This window comes from Xiphophorus couchianus, chromosome 12 (genome assembly GCF_001444195.1).
Source record: "Xiphophorus couchianus chromosome 12, X_couchianus-1.0, whole genome shotgun sequence".
NCBI lineage: Eukaryota > Metazoa > Chordata > Actinopteri > Cyprinodontiformes > Poeciliidae > Xiphophorus > Xiphophorus couchianus.
The window spans coordinates 20624745-20643399 of NC_040239.1; the positions used below are offsets into that span (position 1 = coordinate 20624745).

The 18655-nt window shown below is 39.3% G+C and overlaps 1 protein-coding gene across 4 annotated transcripts in view; it reads right to left on the minus strand.

The window, feature by feature from the left end:
- The window catches only part of LOC114154655 (multiple C2 and transmembrane domain-containing protein 1), a 151086-nt gene that overhangs the window by 50303 nt on the left and 82128 nt on the right, over positions 1 to 18655 (minus strand). For all 4 annotated transcript variants that reach the window (XM_028033956.1, XM_028033957.1, XM_028033955.1 and 1 more), the window contains 6 exons: positions 17720 to 17813; positions 11585 to 11687; positions 10775 to 10877; positions 10077 to 10178; positions 9551 to 9625; positions 7035 to 7154 (listed from right to left, as the gene is read on the minus strand). In XM_028033956.1, the coding sequence (XP_027889757.1) occupies positions 7035 to 7154; positions 9551 to 9625; positions 10077 to 10178; positions 10775 to 10877; positions 11585 to 11687; positions 17720 to 17813 (597 nt within the window). The remainder of the gene's footprint in view (positions 1 to 7034; positions 7155 to 9550; positions 9626 to 10076; positions 10179 to 10774; positions 10878 to 11584; positions 11688 to 17719; positions 17814 to 18655) is intronic.

The following is an 18655-nucleotide window of genomic DNA, read 5'->3' on the forward strand; positions in this document are numbered from 1 at the left end:
CGAACGCTGAAAATACAAGCCGTGCCTAATGCCTAATGTCCTCTAGCCAAACATATTTATCAAATTTAAGTACAACAAATCCATTATTTCAAAATAAAGAGCAAAAAAAAAAAAAGAAGATTTGAAATTAATTACTCCTCATAGAAATGCATCTCCGTTTAGCAATCAGCTTTGGCAGAAAACTTTCAAGACTGTTAAAATTGAGACTATTACTATATAAAGCAGATTTATTGGTCTGTGTTGCAATTAATCCATCCTGTTTGTAGAGTAACACTGTTCACAAGTGGAAAGAGGAAGGTTAATACAATCACACTGGTTTATTTCTGAGTGTGGATGTGATTGTTTGGAAGCTCTTGATTACTCTTGTAGCAGAAGGTTAATCTGAATACGAGTTTCAACAACAGCTTCTTCGCTGAGTTGGTTGAATACTGAATAGCAAAAAAAAAAAATGAAGGCACACTGTGTGCCGTGGCAAACTAGTCTTGTTCAGAAAACTTTGAATGGCTCTCATCCAAACTTCATATTAAAAAAAAAACCTTCATGCAAAATTAACTATAAGACACTGAATAGCCAGAATGAAAAATAATAAACTAAATTAAACATTAAAAATGTCCAGCACGTCATCAATTTTTCTCTAAGTTTCAATTCCTTCTTTAAATAAACCTGAGTGGTTTTGGTCGCTGCAGCTTAGAAAATCTCCCAAAAGGCTTGAAATCACATGCAGTCTCTCTCAGGCTCAACGTCCCTTTTCCCCCCACACACAGAGATTTGTTCTTAAACAGCTGTGCAGGAGAAACACACATTTTAATAATTGATTATTTGTATAGCAAAAAGCAAGACAACTTCTTCTTCCTACATCCTAAAAACATTTACCACAGTGAGAGAACAGAAAAAAAATCTCCTACAGAAAAACTCTTCAAAAATACTTGTATACTTCTTGTAAACTTACTTTCAAACCCATCTGCAGTCAGATTATTATGCTTTGTAACAGTAATAAACTCTGAAATAATCTCTGACAAAACAACGTGCCGTCGAGGTGCTGAAACTTGACTTCAATTGAACAAACAGAGGAGCTCACTCTTTTTAAACCTATTCTTGTAGATTCTATAAATAACAGCAAACATCTTTATGCAGATCCACAGTCGATCCTTTTAAGTTCACTGTTATAAATATACCGTACACATCCTGCTGTGTAAATATATTTTCTGGTTATCTAATCACTAGCTGGAAAAATTAATTCTACATTCAGAAGATGTTTATAATAATCCTCAGTTTTTTTTTTCTTTTATGCTCTTCTTTGTTTTTAATGTATTTTTTTTCTTTATCTGCCTGGGGTTGTTTAACTTGTCATTCCCCTTTCTCGTCTGTTCGTAATGCGGCTGAAGGCGAAGTTTTGACTGGCAGCTAGGGAAACCGGACACCCGGGCTCAGCGGTGGCTGGCCCCTGCGTCGTCTTTGTGCCCACCGGCTGGACACTGGGGGCCCTGCGGTACCTGGACCTTTCCACCTGGACTAGGCAATCGCAGCCACCGCCGTCAACACCCCCCGCTGCTGCTGCCGCTTGCCACACAAGATAGGAAGCGCTTCGCCTGGAGAGATGGGAGTGGGAAGGAGCGCCTGCTGTGGATGTCAGTGACCAGAGAAAGACGGAGGGAGGTGGAGGGGGACAACTACAAAAACACACTGGATCAAATGGAAAAAGTGGAGGAAGATTCTGAGTGAAGTTCCAGATGCAGACTATGGAAATCATTGGTAGATTACTCTGTGTGGTCCAAAAACCCATATGATTATGACTCTTACTGGATATAAGGATGCACACACAAACAAACACACACACACACACACACACACACACCCACGCAAAGGATGCTAGGCTCGCATTGTTCTTGTTTTCACCTATGCTACTGATTTTTATGGTGGAGGTTTGGTGTTGTAAACTTCCAAGACTTGTTTCCTTGTTGTTGTTTTTTATTTTTTTTATTTTCCATAAATGTGTTTCTACGTATATTCATAAACATATGTAATAGTCTTAGATCTATGAAAATTTATTTGGATTTTAGTCATAATTAAAAATAGCTATTTTTCTATTTGTTTTCAAGATCATCAACATTTATTATTTCTTTTTTGTACTAGTGTATATTTTTTCATAGATGGACATTTGATTTTGCCACTACGACAAACAGTAATAGTGATGGGTGATTAAAAGCACATCAGGAATAAAAAGAGTAGTGTTGTACCTTCAGCCAACAAGTCTAATCATAAAACAGTGTATCGTTTGGTGCAATGCTTTGTAAAATGCTCAGAACAAAAGTATCATTTTGTCATGAAAAACACAGAGAAAAGGAAATTTTATTTGTCACTGTCAAATCTGCTAAAATAGTTTAGCAGCAGTTAAAGCCCAAATTTGAACTGGGCAATCTTAACATCTGAGAACAATCTGAAAATCAAATGGCTCAAATAATTAAAACAGACATATTAAAGTAAAACCACTGTGTCTTTTCTTGTTATATTTTAGCACAAACATTCATACCCTAAAATATTAATTTATTTTGTCATGTCTTTAGAGTTGAATTTCATTTCAGTTCTGATCTTTTGTGCTTCTTTTTATTATTATTATTTGAAAAACAACAAGAGAGGAAGCTTTATTGAAAACATTAAGGCAACAAAAAGTCAAACTAATTCATTCAAGTGCTCAGTGTGGGGATTTTAAAAGTTTTATTTCTGGTTCGAAAACAGAGCCCGCGTCCTGACGGCTTTCTGCAGCAGCACTGTGGGAGGGTAATATTCAGTGCTTTGGCTTACATTAACCACACACCAGGCTAACTTTCCCCCTGCTCAGTCTCAGTGGACTGAAACTGAAGTTTGGATTTCAGAGTTCCCCCTTTATCTCTCCTACATCAATATCCATGCTGGCACTAAGTGTTGCCAGACAGCAACTCGAAGTCCTGTTAAGTTCGGGCGAACATGAAGAAAGGGTGGCGGTGGGGAGAGAGGAGGTGGAGTGGGTTGTCCTGCTTGTGACCAGACACTTTATTCAGCGGTGCTAGACTGCCCCCTGCTGCTCAATGGCAGAATAAAGTATAATTTGTGTTGATCTAATAAAAAAATCTGTCCAATCTGGTTAGAACATTGTGAAATAAAACAAAGCATATGTCCTCAGAAAGAAAAGTCTTCAACGTATTAATCCTTTGACTCTCAAACAAAAAGGTCTCATTTTCTGTTGAGTCTTTATCTCTGGTGATTAAACCCTGACTTGGTATTCTCTGTCAGTCACGCCACAATATTTCAACTATCATTCATTTTGTCGCAAATCAAGCGAGCAGCAAAATGTGAAAGTATATCTTTCAAAGCTGTCCCTTGCTGTGGGCAAAGACGAACTCCCGACTTTAAAACTTTTAAAAGTTAGAGCGGTTCTTTGAAGAGAAGTCAAAGGAGCAATTTAAAGAGACCCAGAGTGGTTGGTGTGTGCCGCTCACTGCTGCAGCGTCACAACCAGACATGTGCAAACACACGTAGACACTCGAATGGTTGCTTCTGTACCTGTCTTTGCTTCCCCCCCACCCCTCTTTTTTTTATTTCAGCTGGGTGAATTTTTATCTAAATGCAAAGCAGGTGATAGGTGCTCCAGTTTCCTCTAGAAGTAGCTCCCTTGTCTGGGCTCTCTTCCTGATAAGAGTCCTACTTTGCCTGACATAAAAGAGCCTGGTATCATTTCCCCTGCCTCCCCAACAACCCCCAGCTCGCTGCCCTCGCCCTTCCCTGAGCTTCACAAAGCTGCCTCTATTTGCTCCCAATTCAGGGCCCAATTGCAGATAAAGTTACAGCAAATTTGTTTGGAGGAAGAGCCGCCGAGGCCTGTGGTCCCTCGGGCAATAACAGCCTTGTCTTGCAGGGGCCGCGGGGGAGAGCTGGCAGCAGCGGGAGAAGAGAACCCAACACCGCTCTGCCCGACAATGGCCTCAACTTTCTGCAAGGCATGGCGAATGGGAGGGGGGTCGGGGGAGGAAGCGCTGGAGATAAAGAAGAACGGGCATGGAAGGATGGATGGACGGGTGGATAGGAGGGAGAGATACTCTGCTTGCAGGTGTGGAGAACGGAAGCAGACGCTTAACCCCGAGACAAGGAATGGAGACACCATCCACAGGCACATACACACACAAAGACACCACCCATCATGCAGGACAGGAGGTAACTCCAGTAGCGTCCATTGTGCCAACGCCTCAGGCAAAGCTGCCACGGTGGCTGATTCACTGTCGGGATGGGTGGGTGACAGCAGTGTGGGTGTGAGAGAGAGAGAGTGAAAGGCTCCATGTGAGACTATGCAGTATCTCTCTTTCTCACACATGCACACAAAACACACACTAATCACAGCTGGCACTAATGGGTGATGTGTACATGCGGCTGGCATTTCACGATTGGGCAGAAGGAGAGCAAGAAACCATGAAGCGAAATTTAAACATTTTTTTCTGTGGGAAGGGAGTGTTCTGCTGTGACATGTTATGACAACTGCATTTTGATGTACTTCTAAAAAAAACCTCAGAAAAAAAAAATAACAAAAAAGTCTCAAATATATCCCCCTCAGGCTTGCTGGGGTCTGATAAAGTGTGCACATTTGTAACTTCTGAGACTAAATTGCCCACAGAACAGAAAGTTAGGTGAAACATCTGTCTGCAGGCAGGAAAGCACATGTGTGCGCACACACATGGACATAATCGCGCGCAGCAGCACACCTTCATGAATGCACCACCTTGGCCAGATGGCCCCCCATAAAAACCCACTTAAAGAGATGAGTGAAGTGATTAAGAGGCCTCTCAAAGTAAGGAAGAAATGAGATGAAGGAATGAAGGGAGAGGGAGGGGATACCTGTGTGGAGAAGAGGCCCTAAATACTCCAGTGCTTTTAGCTAAGTGCATACTCCTACGCTAGCAGACTCCCTAAAGGGTAGAGGTGGAGCTGGGAAGGAGGAAGAGGGGAGGGATGGGGAGGTGCACAATGACACCTAAATTTCAGAATTACTATAAACTATAAAACACTTTGTCCTTGGCACTAGATACACCCTTTGTCATCATCTGAACACTCTGGGTATAAGAGAGCACAATAAGAATTGTCTGAGCTGTTAATCCAGAATGTTGTGCACCTTGCATTACAAAGTGCACGTTTGAAAGCTGAGCAGCTTCATGGGTGTTCACAGAAAGCTTGAATTTTTTATAATTGTACCCTTCCCCATCATTTAATCATATAAATAAGACTGATTTTCATACATTTCTTGATCATTTTATGTGTCTGACCTGTTTATTTGCCCCTCAGATATAACTGAAAAAGAACAATGGCAAGTCCAAAGAAAAATAATATATAAATTATGGTTTGAAACTAATTATTCCACCATTTTTCACAATACCCAGTGCAATGATATCATTCTGACAACGCTCTTCAGTGTACAAGTTGCAGCTGAGTGAAGAAGACGTAAATTGAGTTATTATCAGCAATTGCAAGGTGTTAAACCCAAGTCCAAGAAAGCACAAAAACAGACAAGATATTCTATGAAGAAAATGTATTTTCTATTTATCCAATCCGCCAAGACACAGAGAATTCAGTAAAAAAGCAGGAAGGTAATGTTTACAAGCAAAATTCTATCTGTTAGGAAATGTAAGGAAACTTTTAGAAATAAAATTTAAGGTAAATGTCTTTTTACTGTACAGGAAAAACACACTTTGTGGTGGTAGGTATGCGCTAATTGTGCTAGCCACTTGTATACAGGCAAAAGACAATATAAAATGTCAACTGTTTAATCGCTGAGTATGTTTGAAAAAAATAAGGATATCCATTTTAACTGCACAGCAGTGGAAGACCGACTGCTGTCTCAATTACAGAAATCTTGCTTAGAGCTCCTGGTTGGTTACAATACATGATTGAAGTATTTGACGATCGATAACACAGTAAATAAGGGTTTTTTTTCTTTTGAAATAATAATTTGGACAATAATTTGGACAATATGTTATTTTGAAATTATTGAATAAGTAGTGATTACGGCAAACAGTCATTTCACTCTGTGCAAAACAAATATAATATACGGTATGTCTTTAGTTTGTTCTATTTGCACAGATATCTGTCTGGTAACCTGCATGATTTTACTGTATTTCTAGATTTTTTATTTTTTTTATTCAGAAGTATGCAGCTCTGTAACTATGTTTATTTTAGTACAAAAATACAACTTTTCAATTTTAAATGTATGTTGAATGAAGAAAAATGCATTATGTTATTCATAATACCAAAAGAGAATGGGCTAAAATCGGCAGGTCGGAACTTGAAAAATCACCCACAAAATGTGAGATCCCTGGATCTCTCAAATGAAATGCAAGCATGCATTCCAGACCCACACAGACACACACACAGAATATAATGGAAAACGTTAACTGATCAATACTATGTCTCTTCTGACCCAACTCCTGTGATGACAGTGTGACCTGTTGTACCAACACACACACATACAGCCTCAGTGAAGATTAAACTGGTGTCAAACGGCAAAATGGAGCTAATATCTGCAGGGGAGACACTTAGTGCTCCCATGGTAAAGGGCCAGGTCAGGTTAGGCCCACCTGTCCTGTAGCTACTTAAGTCAGTGGACATAAAGCAGACAGGACTAAATGCCTGCTCTGTCATCTTTTAGGATAGAAACCTCAAAGCAGCCTCTGACTGCCCTGCAGTAGGATGTCCTCTCTTGATAGCTCTGCTGTCCAATTATGCTTCCCCTTTTAATACCAGACGTAGATGACAGAGGAGAGCGAAAGCTATGTGGGAGTGTACTGGAGACAAGAGGAGAGAAGTCGTCCCTTGTCATGTTCAGGTACTGTTTGTAGTTGTGTTTACTCTGTAGATGGACAAGAGAGTCTAACTAAAGATCATTTCAGGCTGCAATGTCTAATCACTACAGAAATGATCCCAAGAACATCTGAGAACAACCCTGCTTGTTCCTCTGCTCTGTGTGTGTTCAGCTTTAAAAAAAAAAGTGCAACCGCAGGTGCTCCCACACCTACCACAAAAGCACAGATGCTTCTCTGCGGAGATTCCCATTCGAAGCAGCTGTTGATGTAGCAGCCTGTGTTGATCAGGAACATGATGCAGCGTCTGACTCGGTTGAAGTTGCGCAAAAGCATCTGAAGGAAAGCAACACACAAGAAAAAGAACGTCTTAAGACAAATGAAGTCTTCGTGTTGAAAATGAGCCATAAAAAAGAAAAGAGCAGACTGTTATTTAGACAGTTTATCATTTCATCGTGAACATTGCATAAAACATTTAAACAAGCTGGCAGGTAATAACACTTGGTGGGAGAGAAAATCAAGCTGAAAAAATGACACCGACGCTCTCGATGATTTATGACTTTGCCTAGTAACACATAGGATTACAGAGGTGTGTACAACATTTTTAATTCATGTATGGATAAGATTTAGATTAAACACAATTCGGCTTCCTTGTATCATCCAGTGGCACATCCAAACCTCTCTGTGCTTCATGTGTCAGTGCACTTGTAAAGAGAAGTAGAGCTGCTGCCATCGTCCTGGGTTTGAAGCCATTCAGGGAAGAGCATAACAGACCCAAGGACAGGAAACTACCCAATCAGGTCACCAGAAGGAGAAATTGTTCCCAAAGGAGATCCTGCCTTTCCAAAAACCTCAATGAAAAAAATACCTAGGGTGTTTTTTTTCCTAAGAAATTTAGTTTTTCAAAACATATGTTTTATTTCTTAATGCCAAAATAAGGTTGAGGCTAATTAGACAGTTGACATCACAACTTCGTTTCAGTCATTAAGTCAAGACGTTCCTTGATAAGAATGCTTACATTTTTATGTGTTAGTGCCCTTCAAAAGTATTCATACCCCCAGAACCATTTTCCACGTTTTGTCATTTTACAGGCACACACTTCTGAGTCATTTCAATGCAATTTTCTGTTATAAAGCAATCACAAACAGTGTATAATTGTGAGGTAATTGCCAATGTATTCAACTAGGCCTTTTGCCATGATAAAATCCAGATTTAAGAAGTACAACTAGTAGTTTTCCTGTAACTGCGATCTCTCTAAAGAGTTCTCTATTTCTGCAGATCCTCCAGAGCTACCATGGGAGTATTGGCTCCTTCTCTGATTTTTACGGTGCCAATTTGACAGCCATACTTTGGCATGATTCCAGTTGAGTCGTATTTTTTACATTTTTTGTATGATGTAATAATCATTTCTGCTTTAAACTTCTCAACAATATTGTCCCTGACCACTGTGATGTGTTCGTTTGTCTTTAATGAATTACACTGAATTTATATTAGATAAAATTACACAGAGGTGAGCTCGATCTAAGAATGAAGTGGCATTCGAGGGTAAATGGTTCCACTGGACACTAGTTAGGTAGGGCTGCTAGAGAAAAAGAAGACTGAGTAGAAAAGCAATTTCCTGATTTTCAGATTTTTTATTAGCTAAAAAATTATAACTTCTTTTCTTCCACAAATATGCACTCCTCTGTGTCAGTCTGTTTTATAAAATCCCAATAAAACACTTTTAAGTTTGTGATTGTAATGTCATGAAATGTGAAAAAGTTCAAGGCTTTGAGAAGTACTTCATATTGAATGCATTCTTCAGTTATGGAAACCACTTAAAAATTGGGTTATTTATAAATTGAGTCCAATGTCAATACCACATTTATGAGTTTTGAAGATGGAACACGTTTCCTCCCCCTACACACACACACACCTTGTTTTGTTTTTTTGCCATGTGTGAATGCAGCAACAGCAGGGGAGCTGCTGCTATACAAAAGAGCCATCACAGGGCAGTCCCTCCAAACCAGCCAATGACATCATCATTGAGAGACGCTGACATTGGTCCTCTTCATGAGTCAGGGGTGAAATGAAGATGGGGAAGAGAGGCAGAGCAGCAAAAGCGAGCCGAGAGAAGGGAGCAGCAGAGGAGGCAGAGACAGTGAGGCTGGGGGAGGAGAGGTGGCGAGGAAGGACGGAGGAGTTACAAAGAGGATGCGCGCTGTGCTGAGTCGGGACGAGGCCCGGGACCGCGCTCGACTGTGCGTGGCGTAACATTGACTGCTGAGCCCGAACGGTCACTCATATGACACATCTGATGCGGGCCAGCCCCTACCATTCATCCCTTTGTGGTGCCGCCACACTGAGCAGCGTGACAATGAAGTGCAAAGCAGCAATGGCAAAGAGGGCCAACTATAAGGATGGCCAATCTACTTATGCACCCCAGAGCTGACAGCTTGACATTTCTATTCACCATTCAGAGTGGATACGAGGGGAAGGAGATGAGAAAAAGGGGGGAGAAGAGGGAGGAGGAAAAAAAAAACAACAAAAAAAAAAACAAATGCTGTTCTTCCTTCAATCATCCTGTTGTGTCTTGCCTACACAGTTGTTGCGCTTTACAGGATGCCACTCAGCGGTGTTGTTAGCTTCTGCTTTAGACGTTTAAGTAAAATAGGGAGTCAATTGGAAGGAAGGAGGCAGATAAAGAAAAAAGAGGAGGTGTGGCATATGGTAAACATCAGCTGCAGATGTACCTGTTTGGACACTTTAGGCTCCTCCTCGATGTACTTTTGTTCGACGGGAGTCAACGTCCTGAGACCAGCCTTCACCTGGAGAATACAGCAAGCACAAAGTCTCACAAATGTGATAACGAGAAGAAATGTCTTGATTATTTCAAAAGTACTGAGCACTGGGATAGCATAGCAGCACATGCATATAGAGAGTGCCTCATGTCAGAGGCTAGAGAGAAAGAGAGGGAGAGCAGGAGACAGAGTTGTAAGATGGCCGCTGTAGAACACACACGGCGATGGTGAATGGGCTAACAAAGGCTGCTGAGAGGGAGTCTTCGATAATTAAAGCCAAAACGAGGATGAGGGACGACGGATGAGATAGAAATGAGGGAGGGAAGGGGGGCACAAACAGAATAAAGACAGCAGCAGCATAGAAGGGGGCAAATGGTGGGGAAAACAAGAGGAGGATGAGAGTGAGGGGATAATAAGGGGTGGGAGGTAAAAAAAAAAAACAGGGAGGAGACTCAAAAAAAGCAAAAGAAAGACTTACAGCATTAAAAATCACGTCTATTTCGAGAAAGATGACCCCTTTTGTTGGCCCTGTCAGCTCCTTGCTTTTCAAGACGTGGGCTTTGCGTTCTCCATTTTGGATCTGTGGGAGAGGGACATGACAGGCGTCTGTCTGGCAATACCCGGCTGAATCGGCTCCCCGGGCCACCTTTGAACCCCAGCTGCTGGCGCTGACAGGGAACCCAAAACAACTGTGGCAACTCTGACAAGTACCTGTTCATTACCCACTGCAGCTCGGCTCTGTCAAACCGAAATTAACTATCCTGGGGAATCACACTGTTACAGCAAAGCGCAAATATACGACGCGCACACTTCTTTCACAGGCTAGCTATATTCTTACCAGATATAAGAGACATTCTTCTTTCACCTCCAAGCTGGATCTTTCTGTCTATCAGCGTCATTTTCATCTCATCTCTCATTCACTTACTTTATATCCTCTCAGCTATCAATCTATACCTTTCCTTTTACTCAGCTCTTCCATTTATTTCTGCTTCCTGTCAACTTTTTTTTTACTTTGAGAAATAATAAGTGTCATCAGTGAAGTTGCAAAAATAACCTCTGCTTTTTATATCCCACTCTGTTTTTACTCTCTCTGTTCCTCCACTGTATGTTCTCTCTCTATTATTCCCGAGGGAGGAGAAGAAAGAAACACAAACAGAAATCTTGCCTTTGACTCACATTTAGCAAAGGGATAGCCACTTTCCCAAGGAAGTCGGCACTTCTGTCCCGGTCCTCGTCGTAAACGGTAACCTCAAGCACTGAGTGGATGTCCTTGACGTTGCTGGACCACACACAAAGACGGGGGACATAAGACTCAAATGGTGCAGAAGCTGTTTCATCTCACAGACTTATAGAAAGGATGAGAAAAGCCTATATAATAATCCAGTATATCTAACATCACAAGAAATACCACACCTATATAATAATAAAATACATAATGTTTAATATATTTTAAATAATTAATATTAATAAAAATTATATCATATTGCACAGCAGCACAAAGTATCTATTTATTTATTTACTTATATTTTAAATATATAAATAGGTTCACCAAAAATTGTCACATTTGACAGGATAGAAGATACTGGTAATTACACTTTTTAACAAATATATATATAAAAAAACACATTGAATATACATTAATGGAAATAAAAAAATATTTGTATATATCTTGATTTCTTTTATTTGACCTTGTTTCATTTTGAATTTGTTCACCAATTAATACACTCATGATAAGGAAAGTCTCACATTCAGGGAGAAATTAGATTTATTAATGTTATTGTTTTCATAATATTTTAACCTAGAAATTTATTTAAGAAAAAATCAAAGTTCTGCATTGTTAAAAGTAAAAAATTACAATATGAAACACACACGTCTGAAGACAATCAAATTATTTTCTTAATATTTATTCAAAATTAATATAAAAAACAAGGTATGAAAATGTGTCATTAATAAAGAGTAAAAAGTATTCATGTCAAAGCTACTCACAAAGTGAAGACCTTGTTCCACTCTGGGTTTAGATTTTTATAGACGGTGTGTGTCTGTAGCCGATCATTGCTCAGCTCCACCACACAAAACGGATCGCTTTTACCTGTCAAGTATAAATAAAGTATACAAATGTTGCCACATTAAAATATAGCATAAATTCAAAAAGCTCAGTCGTAAAAATTTGCTCCCTAAGATTTTTTTTTTTTAGGATCCAGCAGGTTCAGTGAATCAAAAGTATTTATATTCCCATAAGATACATATAACCTCATGCTACATGCTCCATCAAACAATCTAAATTTATAACATGGCTCTTTCCATTCTTCAGCCTCGGTGCTGAGCACATTAGACATTAATATATCAGCTGCAAACTGTTTCTGAAAACATGGACTTCAGGACACCGAGCAGTCAGGAGGAGGGCGATAGAAAGAGAGCGAGAACACAGAGGTCAACACGACTCTGAAGACTGGAAAACTTCAGGATAGAAGATAAAGACGGCCGAGAGTGGGACAGAAGAAACACATCTGCTCCAAAATCTGTGATTTTAGAATGAGCAAATGAAATACTAATGGCAAAGATGTATTTGACAAATAAAAAAAAGAAAGCTCAGTGTTGGAATTAAATTATAAAAGAGGAGCTCGAAGAAAAGAAAAACTCCCAATCATTTCATTTTTTTCTTTTATTAAAAGGCCTATGTGAGCAGAAATTTAGAAGAAAAAAAAAACTGATTTAAAACCTGGAATGCTCTGACAGTTTTTGAGGGTTTTTGGGGGCTTTTCTTATTTCTCCTAAACTTTAGGACGTTTGGCAAGCAATAAAAACATTTATCACCTGAGTCACTTCTAATTATATCAAGTCAGTTATAATATAAATTTAACCAAAACTTTTGATTCAGAATTTACTATAATTATGATATAGAGGAGAAAACATAGCTTCATCCTCCCGAGAATAAAACTAAAACTAAATAATCTCCCATCATATTTTCCTTGTGTTTAGCAGCATTTTGTATGAAGGAGTTGAAAAGGATTGAACCAGCTCCCTTCAATGGTCTCCCACTGAAAATAACAATTAACTCTGACTTTGATCATCACGGTTCACTAGAAAAAACTCTGATGGGATTGTTTTTGCTTTTTATTCATTAACACGTGAAGACTAGGTCAGCAAGTTTAAAGCATATTATTTAAAGAGACAACGGTGACATATTAGCAGAGCAGCAATGTTGCATAATAATGCTCAAGAACTTTGGGACCGAGTTCAAAGTCCCCCCGAAAGACTGTGTCTCTGCGTGTGTGTGAGTCATGGGAGGTGTGTGTGAGTGAGTGCCATCGATTGGTGTGATTTTCTTCAAATGTTGTGACAAGGGCAGGACATTTAGTGGGTGTGCAAAGTAAATGCCACTGTGATCAATGCTAAGGCGTAGGTGTTGCCTTTTATATCTGTTTGTGGTGCTCTATTGATCCGAGCGGTTCCAAGTTGATATTGGCAGCTCTGACTTCTGCGACTGAAAGCAAGATACATTAAAATTGACAAAAAGGCAGGGTACACAAGAGCCTAGTTTTCAGAGCATCTGTGTATAAACTTTATTTCCTGTATATTAACTGCATTTCACATAATTTTAAAACAATCCCTTCCATGGTTTTATGGGGCTCTTACAGAGCGATTGTTTCTGCCAGTGATATGCACAAAGACACCCCTTCACGAACACATGCAGAGTATAAGACTCAGAGGATTAGTGGAGAAAATTAACTTAAAAGTAAGATTCTGACAGCAGTTTTAAGTAATATATTTGCAGTAAAATATGGTAAAGTTTTAGAATCTTCCACAATTATTCAAGGAGTCTGCCTGGATAATACCGTTACCCCCCCCCAACAAATCAAGCCAATAATTTAATTTAAATGCAATCACCCAAATTTGGTCATGGAAATTATTTCTGCCGTGTGTTATCCCCCATCCAGTTGCCCCCAGTTGTCCCTCTAATATTCTGTCTTTAATGACGCGGCTGCATGCGTCGTTGCAGAGAGCCAGTTGTTATGGGTGATGAACTTTCACCTTATTGGCTGCCAAGCACCAGAGGCAGCTGTCTTAACCAATTACACGCACAGATTTGAGCGCCACTCAGCACCATCCAGGTAATGTCCGGGTAAAGCTCCTCCCGCCCCCTCTGGGTCCGACCTCTGAGATGCTGGCAGGAAAGGAGTGGACTTAAATTAATTTCTGCGCACTCTGAGGAAAATGTAGTGGAGGAACGCAGCAGAAAGACGAGGAGGAAAAAAGTAATTGGCCCTCAGAAATCTCAGAGCTGGTGGGAAGTTTAAAGATGGAGAGGAAACTTCCCAACATTTCATAATGAATATTATAGCGCCTAAGAAAAGTATTCACACCCACATTTTTGTCATAGCACCACAACTAGAAACTTTGATCTTATTTAGATGTTATGTGATAGAATAAGAAGTACTGTATAGTTGTAAGTTGGTGAGAAAGATATATTTCTGATTTATTTTTATTTGTTATTTCTTTAAGTGTTGCTTGCATTTGTATTCAGACTCTTGTATTGCTTAAAATATGATTAAACCAACTGTGTTAAGGAGCTACATATTTAATAAATAAACGTAACTAAATGGATAAATTAAAAAGGTACACTTGAGTATAATTTATCCACAGGATGAATCTTTAAGGGTAGAGAGATAAAAAGAAGGCCATTGTTTAAAGAGTAATAAGAAACTGTTGTCCGCAGACACTTTCCATCCACTTTGATTGAGTTTGAACTAAGAAGAATAGACAAAAAAAATTACATTTGGATGTGAAAAGATCCAAAATACTTGGGGCAGCAAAGCACTAACTTTGACAGGCTGAGCACAAATTCATGGCACACTTTTGAAAATTTTACTTGAACAGATTTTTGTATCAAGGGAATGTTTTCTTTTGCAAGGCTGTATTTTCAGCTTGAATTAAAAATGAGTTAAATATTTTCTTCACTGTCTGAGTTTTGTTTCAATATTGCCTGAAAGAAATCTTCTCCGGTTATCGTATGAAGCTGCTGCTGCAGGTACCCGTGTGTGAGTGAGCGAGCGTACGTGTGTGTATCGCTACTGAAATGTTCTAACAGTATAGCATCCACTCAGAGACAAGAGCTGGCACACAAAAGGGATTGTTGGTTTTAGAGACTATTTTCAGTTATCCTACTTGGGCTGGAGTGGAGCTACTCCACAAAAACACTCCAATTAGAGAGAGATGGCCAGAGAGAAGAGGGAGAGAAAAGGAGGAGGAGGAGGAGGAAGAGGAGGAAGAAAAAGAGAGGAGTGAGAGGAGCCTGAATGGGAGCTAGATGGTGAACTCTCTCTGTCTCACTGACCTCCTCTCTCTGTCTCCCCTCCTGCCTCTGTCTGTCTGTTTGTCTGTGCTTCTGTTCCTTTCTCACCTTGCTCCTGACCCTCTCTTGGTCTGGGTTGTTAAAATGGGGTGTTCATGTGGTGAGGGCTCTTATGGGGCTCTTACAGAGCGATTGTTTCTGCCAGTGACACGCACAAAGACACACATTCACGCACACACGCAGAGTATTAGACTCAAAACTGAAATAAGCCATTTTGAAATAGCCCCTTTTACCTATCAGTTCACTCGCAGTATGCATCCATCGACTCAATGGAAGAGAATATGCTTTAGGAAGCCAAAAGAAGTACATCAACTTTAGTTTTCTGAGTGTATATATTCAAAAATGTCTCAGATGGATCTGTTTGAATGTAAAACTTTCCTTGGCCCTGAGAACAAAGCTCTTAAAACAAGTAAGACAGAAACAAACTAGAGTGAGGGATCAGCAAATCTTCTGCTTAAATTGGTCCAGATTGTTCTTTTTTCCGATTCCAGTGAAGGCCACACACTAAAAATAACACTCTTCAGTGTGGAAGATGCTACTAACGGAAGAAGACACTATGTTTGTTGTTTATAGTATGTGAAAGGTTTACAATGAATTCAGATAAAACAAAGCAAATAATTAATCTGAAAAGTATTTTCTCTCAGATGCTGAGACAAGTCTGCATGTCATTCACGTTAAGAGAGCAAAGGAGTGAAACCTTTGGAGCATTTTGGGGCAACTGTGTGCAAATGTTTGAATGATTTTGTGTGATTTGTGAGTGAAGAACAGCCAGCACAGGGGGTTGTGCAGATGGGCCCTTTTTTAAGGCAAGATTTCAATTGATCCAAAACCTTTCCAAAAGTATTTAACATCTTACAATAGAAAATGCTAAGCACAAAACATTTCATCTCTTTTTTTTTAGTTTTTTGATCCTTTAAAATTAAATTTTAAAGGATCAGAAACATCCAGTAAAGGCTGTCTAAAAACTCAGTGACAGAACAGTGAAGACTACTGAAACTCATCATACTTTTTTCTGCAATACTAAACAGCTAACGGGTATTTTTGCAGTTTTACTGTTAGTTTATAAAAGAATCCATAAACCTCAGAGTGAATGATGAGCTTTGCAAAGGTGTCACGGAGCACATTTCTGCTCCAAGTGAGACCCATGAACCAGAGAGCCATTAGCCCTGCACTCTGACTGCTCCTGTCGCTCCCTGCAGTAACCCAAATCAACCAGCCCCACTCTGTATTTGCTAATGGGACTGTGGATGTTTCAAATGGAGGAAAACTCTGTCTCCCTGCCACATACACACACACACATACATCCTCCTCTCTACCAGATAATACAGAGTGAAAAACTAGGCCTGTCCACTGCAGACCTAATTAAAAGTAAGAATTAATGGAGGATAGAGGATTCAGAGAGAGCAAGCAGAGAAAGCACAGGAGGAGGGACGAGAAAGATTTGTTGGTTCAAATGTGTACTTTTTCTCTATTATTCAAATGAGAAGCCCGCATCTTTGTTTAAAAAGCAGATACAAATTTAGCGTCCACGCACAAAGTAGGCTTTAGCATTCTCTAAGGACTCACATTGGCGATTAGCCCCCTAAAGAAAATTACACCCTGACTTTATCTTTTAGCTCAGATTTGTGGCAATTGCTGGTACAGATAAGTTTGCAACAGAAACTGCTCAGCATGTTAAAAATTAAGAAAAAGCTCCTGTGCCTTGCAAAACTATACATGTCCCCTGAAGTTTTTCACACATTGTGACATTACTGTCACAATTTTTGAGAAATTTCATCAGGGATTTGTGCATCAGACAAACACAAAATAATGCCTAGACGTCAAGTATAAGAGAAAACATTTTGATAGAATTTAACAAATGAAAAACACTATAATGCAGCTAATATTTATATTCTACCTTTGTTACTCTGAAATCCATCAACAAAACCCTGTGCAACTAATTGCCTTCAAAAGTCAACTAAGTAGTAATAGAACCCATCTGCATGTGATTTAATCTGAGTGTGAATCCAGCTTTTCCTTGAAGACCTCAGTGGTCTTAGAGAACATTAGAGAACAAATGGCATCATGAAGACCAAAGATCACAACAGACAGTTCAGTGATAAAGTTGTGGAGAAGATTTAAACAGAGGGCAACAAACAGACAAGAGGCCCACTGTAAAACGCGGTGGTGGCAGCTGCACACCACCATGTTATTTCCTGTTTATTTCATGAAACAGGAAAAATGGTCTAAGATTATTGGACTGTGGATGGAGCTAAATTCAGGGCAATTCTTAGGTAAAGCCATTAAAAGCTGAAAAAGCCTTGAGATTGGAGCTGACTTTTATCCCCTTCCAGTTTCTTTGTTGTAACCCTTCCAGGGTTACAACAAAGCATCTTTTTATCTTAGAATGGTCCAGTCAAAGTCCGTAGATAAATCTAATGAAAAATCAGTGGTTCACTTAAAATTGTTCCACACAGATCATCTCCAATTATCTTTTCTAAGCTTGAAAAATACACACAACACTTTTCAGACTTTAAATCATAAAAAACTACATATAAATATTTTTTTCCCCTTACTAAGCAGTCATGCCTTACATTTCTTGGTTTAGTACATTAAATCCTAATAAAAAAAAAACAATGACTTTTTGTGGCTAGTATGTGCAAAAATGTGAAAAAGATCCAAAGAAATGAATACTTTTGCTGTAAATATGCAACCAAATAATAACAGAAGAATATTTAAAAAATTCTATTGTATAATTGCACTGTTTGTACTTTAGGTCACCGACGTACCTGTGACATCTGCCGCCATGAGTCCCTCAGCTCTGATGACCTTCACTTGCACCATGCCGACATCTTTCAGGTTGTGAAGCGACCTCCAGAGGCTCTACAACATCACAAGAGCAGAGGTGAAGAGTCAAAGAGGACAGCTAAAAGCATCGGAGTGAAAGGCAGGTCAATAACCTGACATTTCATTAAGAGAGGAAAGGGTAGAATATGTCCTTTACGGGGTCTTTATTTGAAAATGTAGAGCTGGCATTTATGGCCGAGGATAACAAAAGGACAAATGGTAGAATTTAATTTGACAAAATACTCCCATTTGTGAGTCTGCAATTTCTATTTTTTAAATACAGTAAGTTTTTGGATCACGGTGAGGGAGATGAGCTATTGAAAATTTCTGTAAAACATTTGTGGTAAATGCCTTATCCTTAGATACTTGTATAGCTCTTTGTCAAGTCCAGAGAAAAAGTTAGGTCTAGTATTATTGCAACATTACGTGCAAGGTTCTCTACATTACTTTTTTTTTTTTTTTTACAGTTTTTGTATGAACTGCTCTAGAATATTGAAGCACATGTGGGTCATTTGTATGTTCTGTGGTATTTCTTATTCATTAGGAAAAGCCTTGACATTTAAAACACATTTAGATTATAAAACCCATGCTTTGAACATCCCAAAGTGTGCTGTTCAATCTATCATTTAAAAATGAAAAACTAGTTTGGGACAAATGTCAAAAGTACTAAGACTCGACCACCCACCTAAACTTACAGTCCAAGAAAGGCAACAATAATTCAGAAGTAGCCTGTTCTGCTACTGGAGACTGTGCTGGAGAGATTCACCAGTCAGGAGGGAGAATTTGTTCTCAAAATATCTATTGGTGGGTCATTTCTAAAATCTACCCAGTGTGCAAGAGTCACAAGTAAGAAAAACATTGACAAACAAATTTGGAAT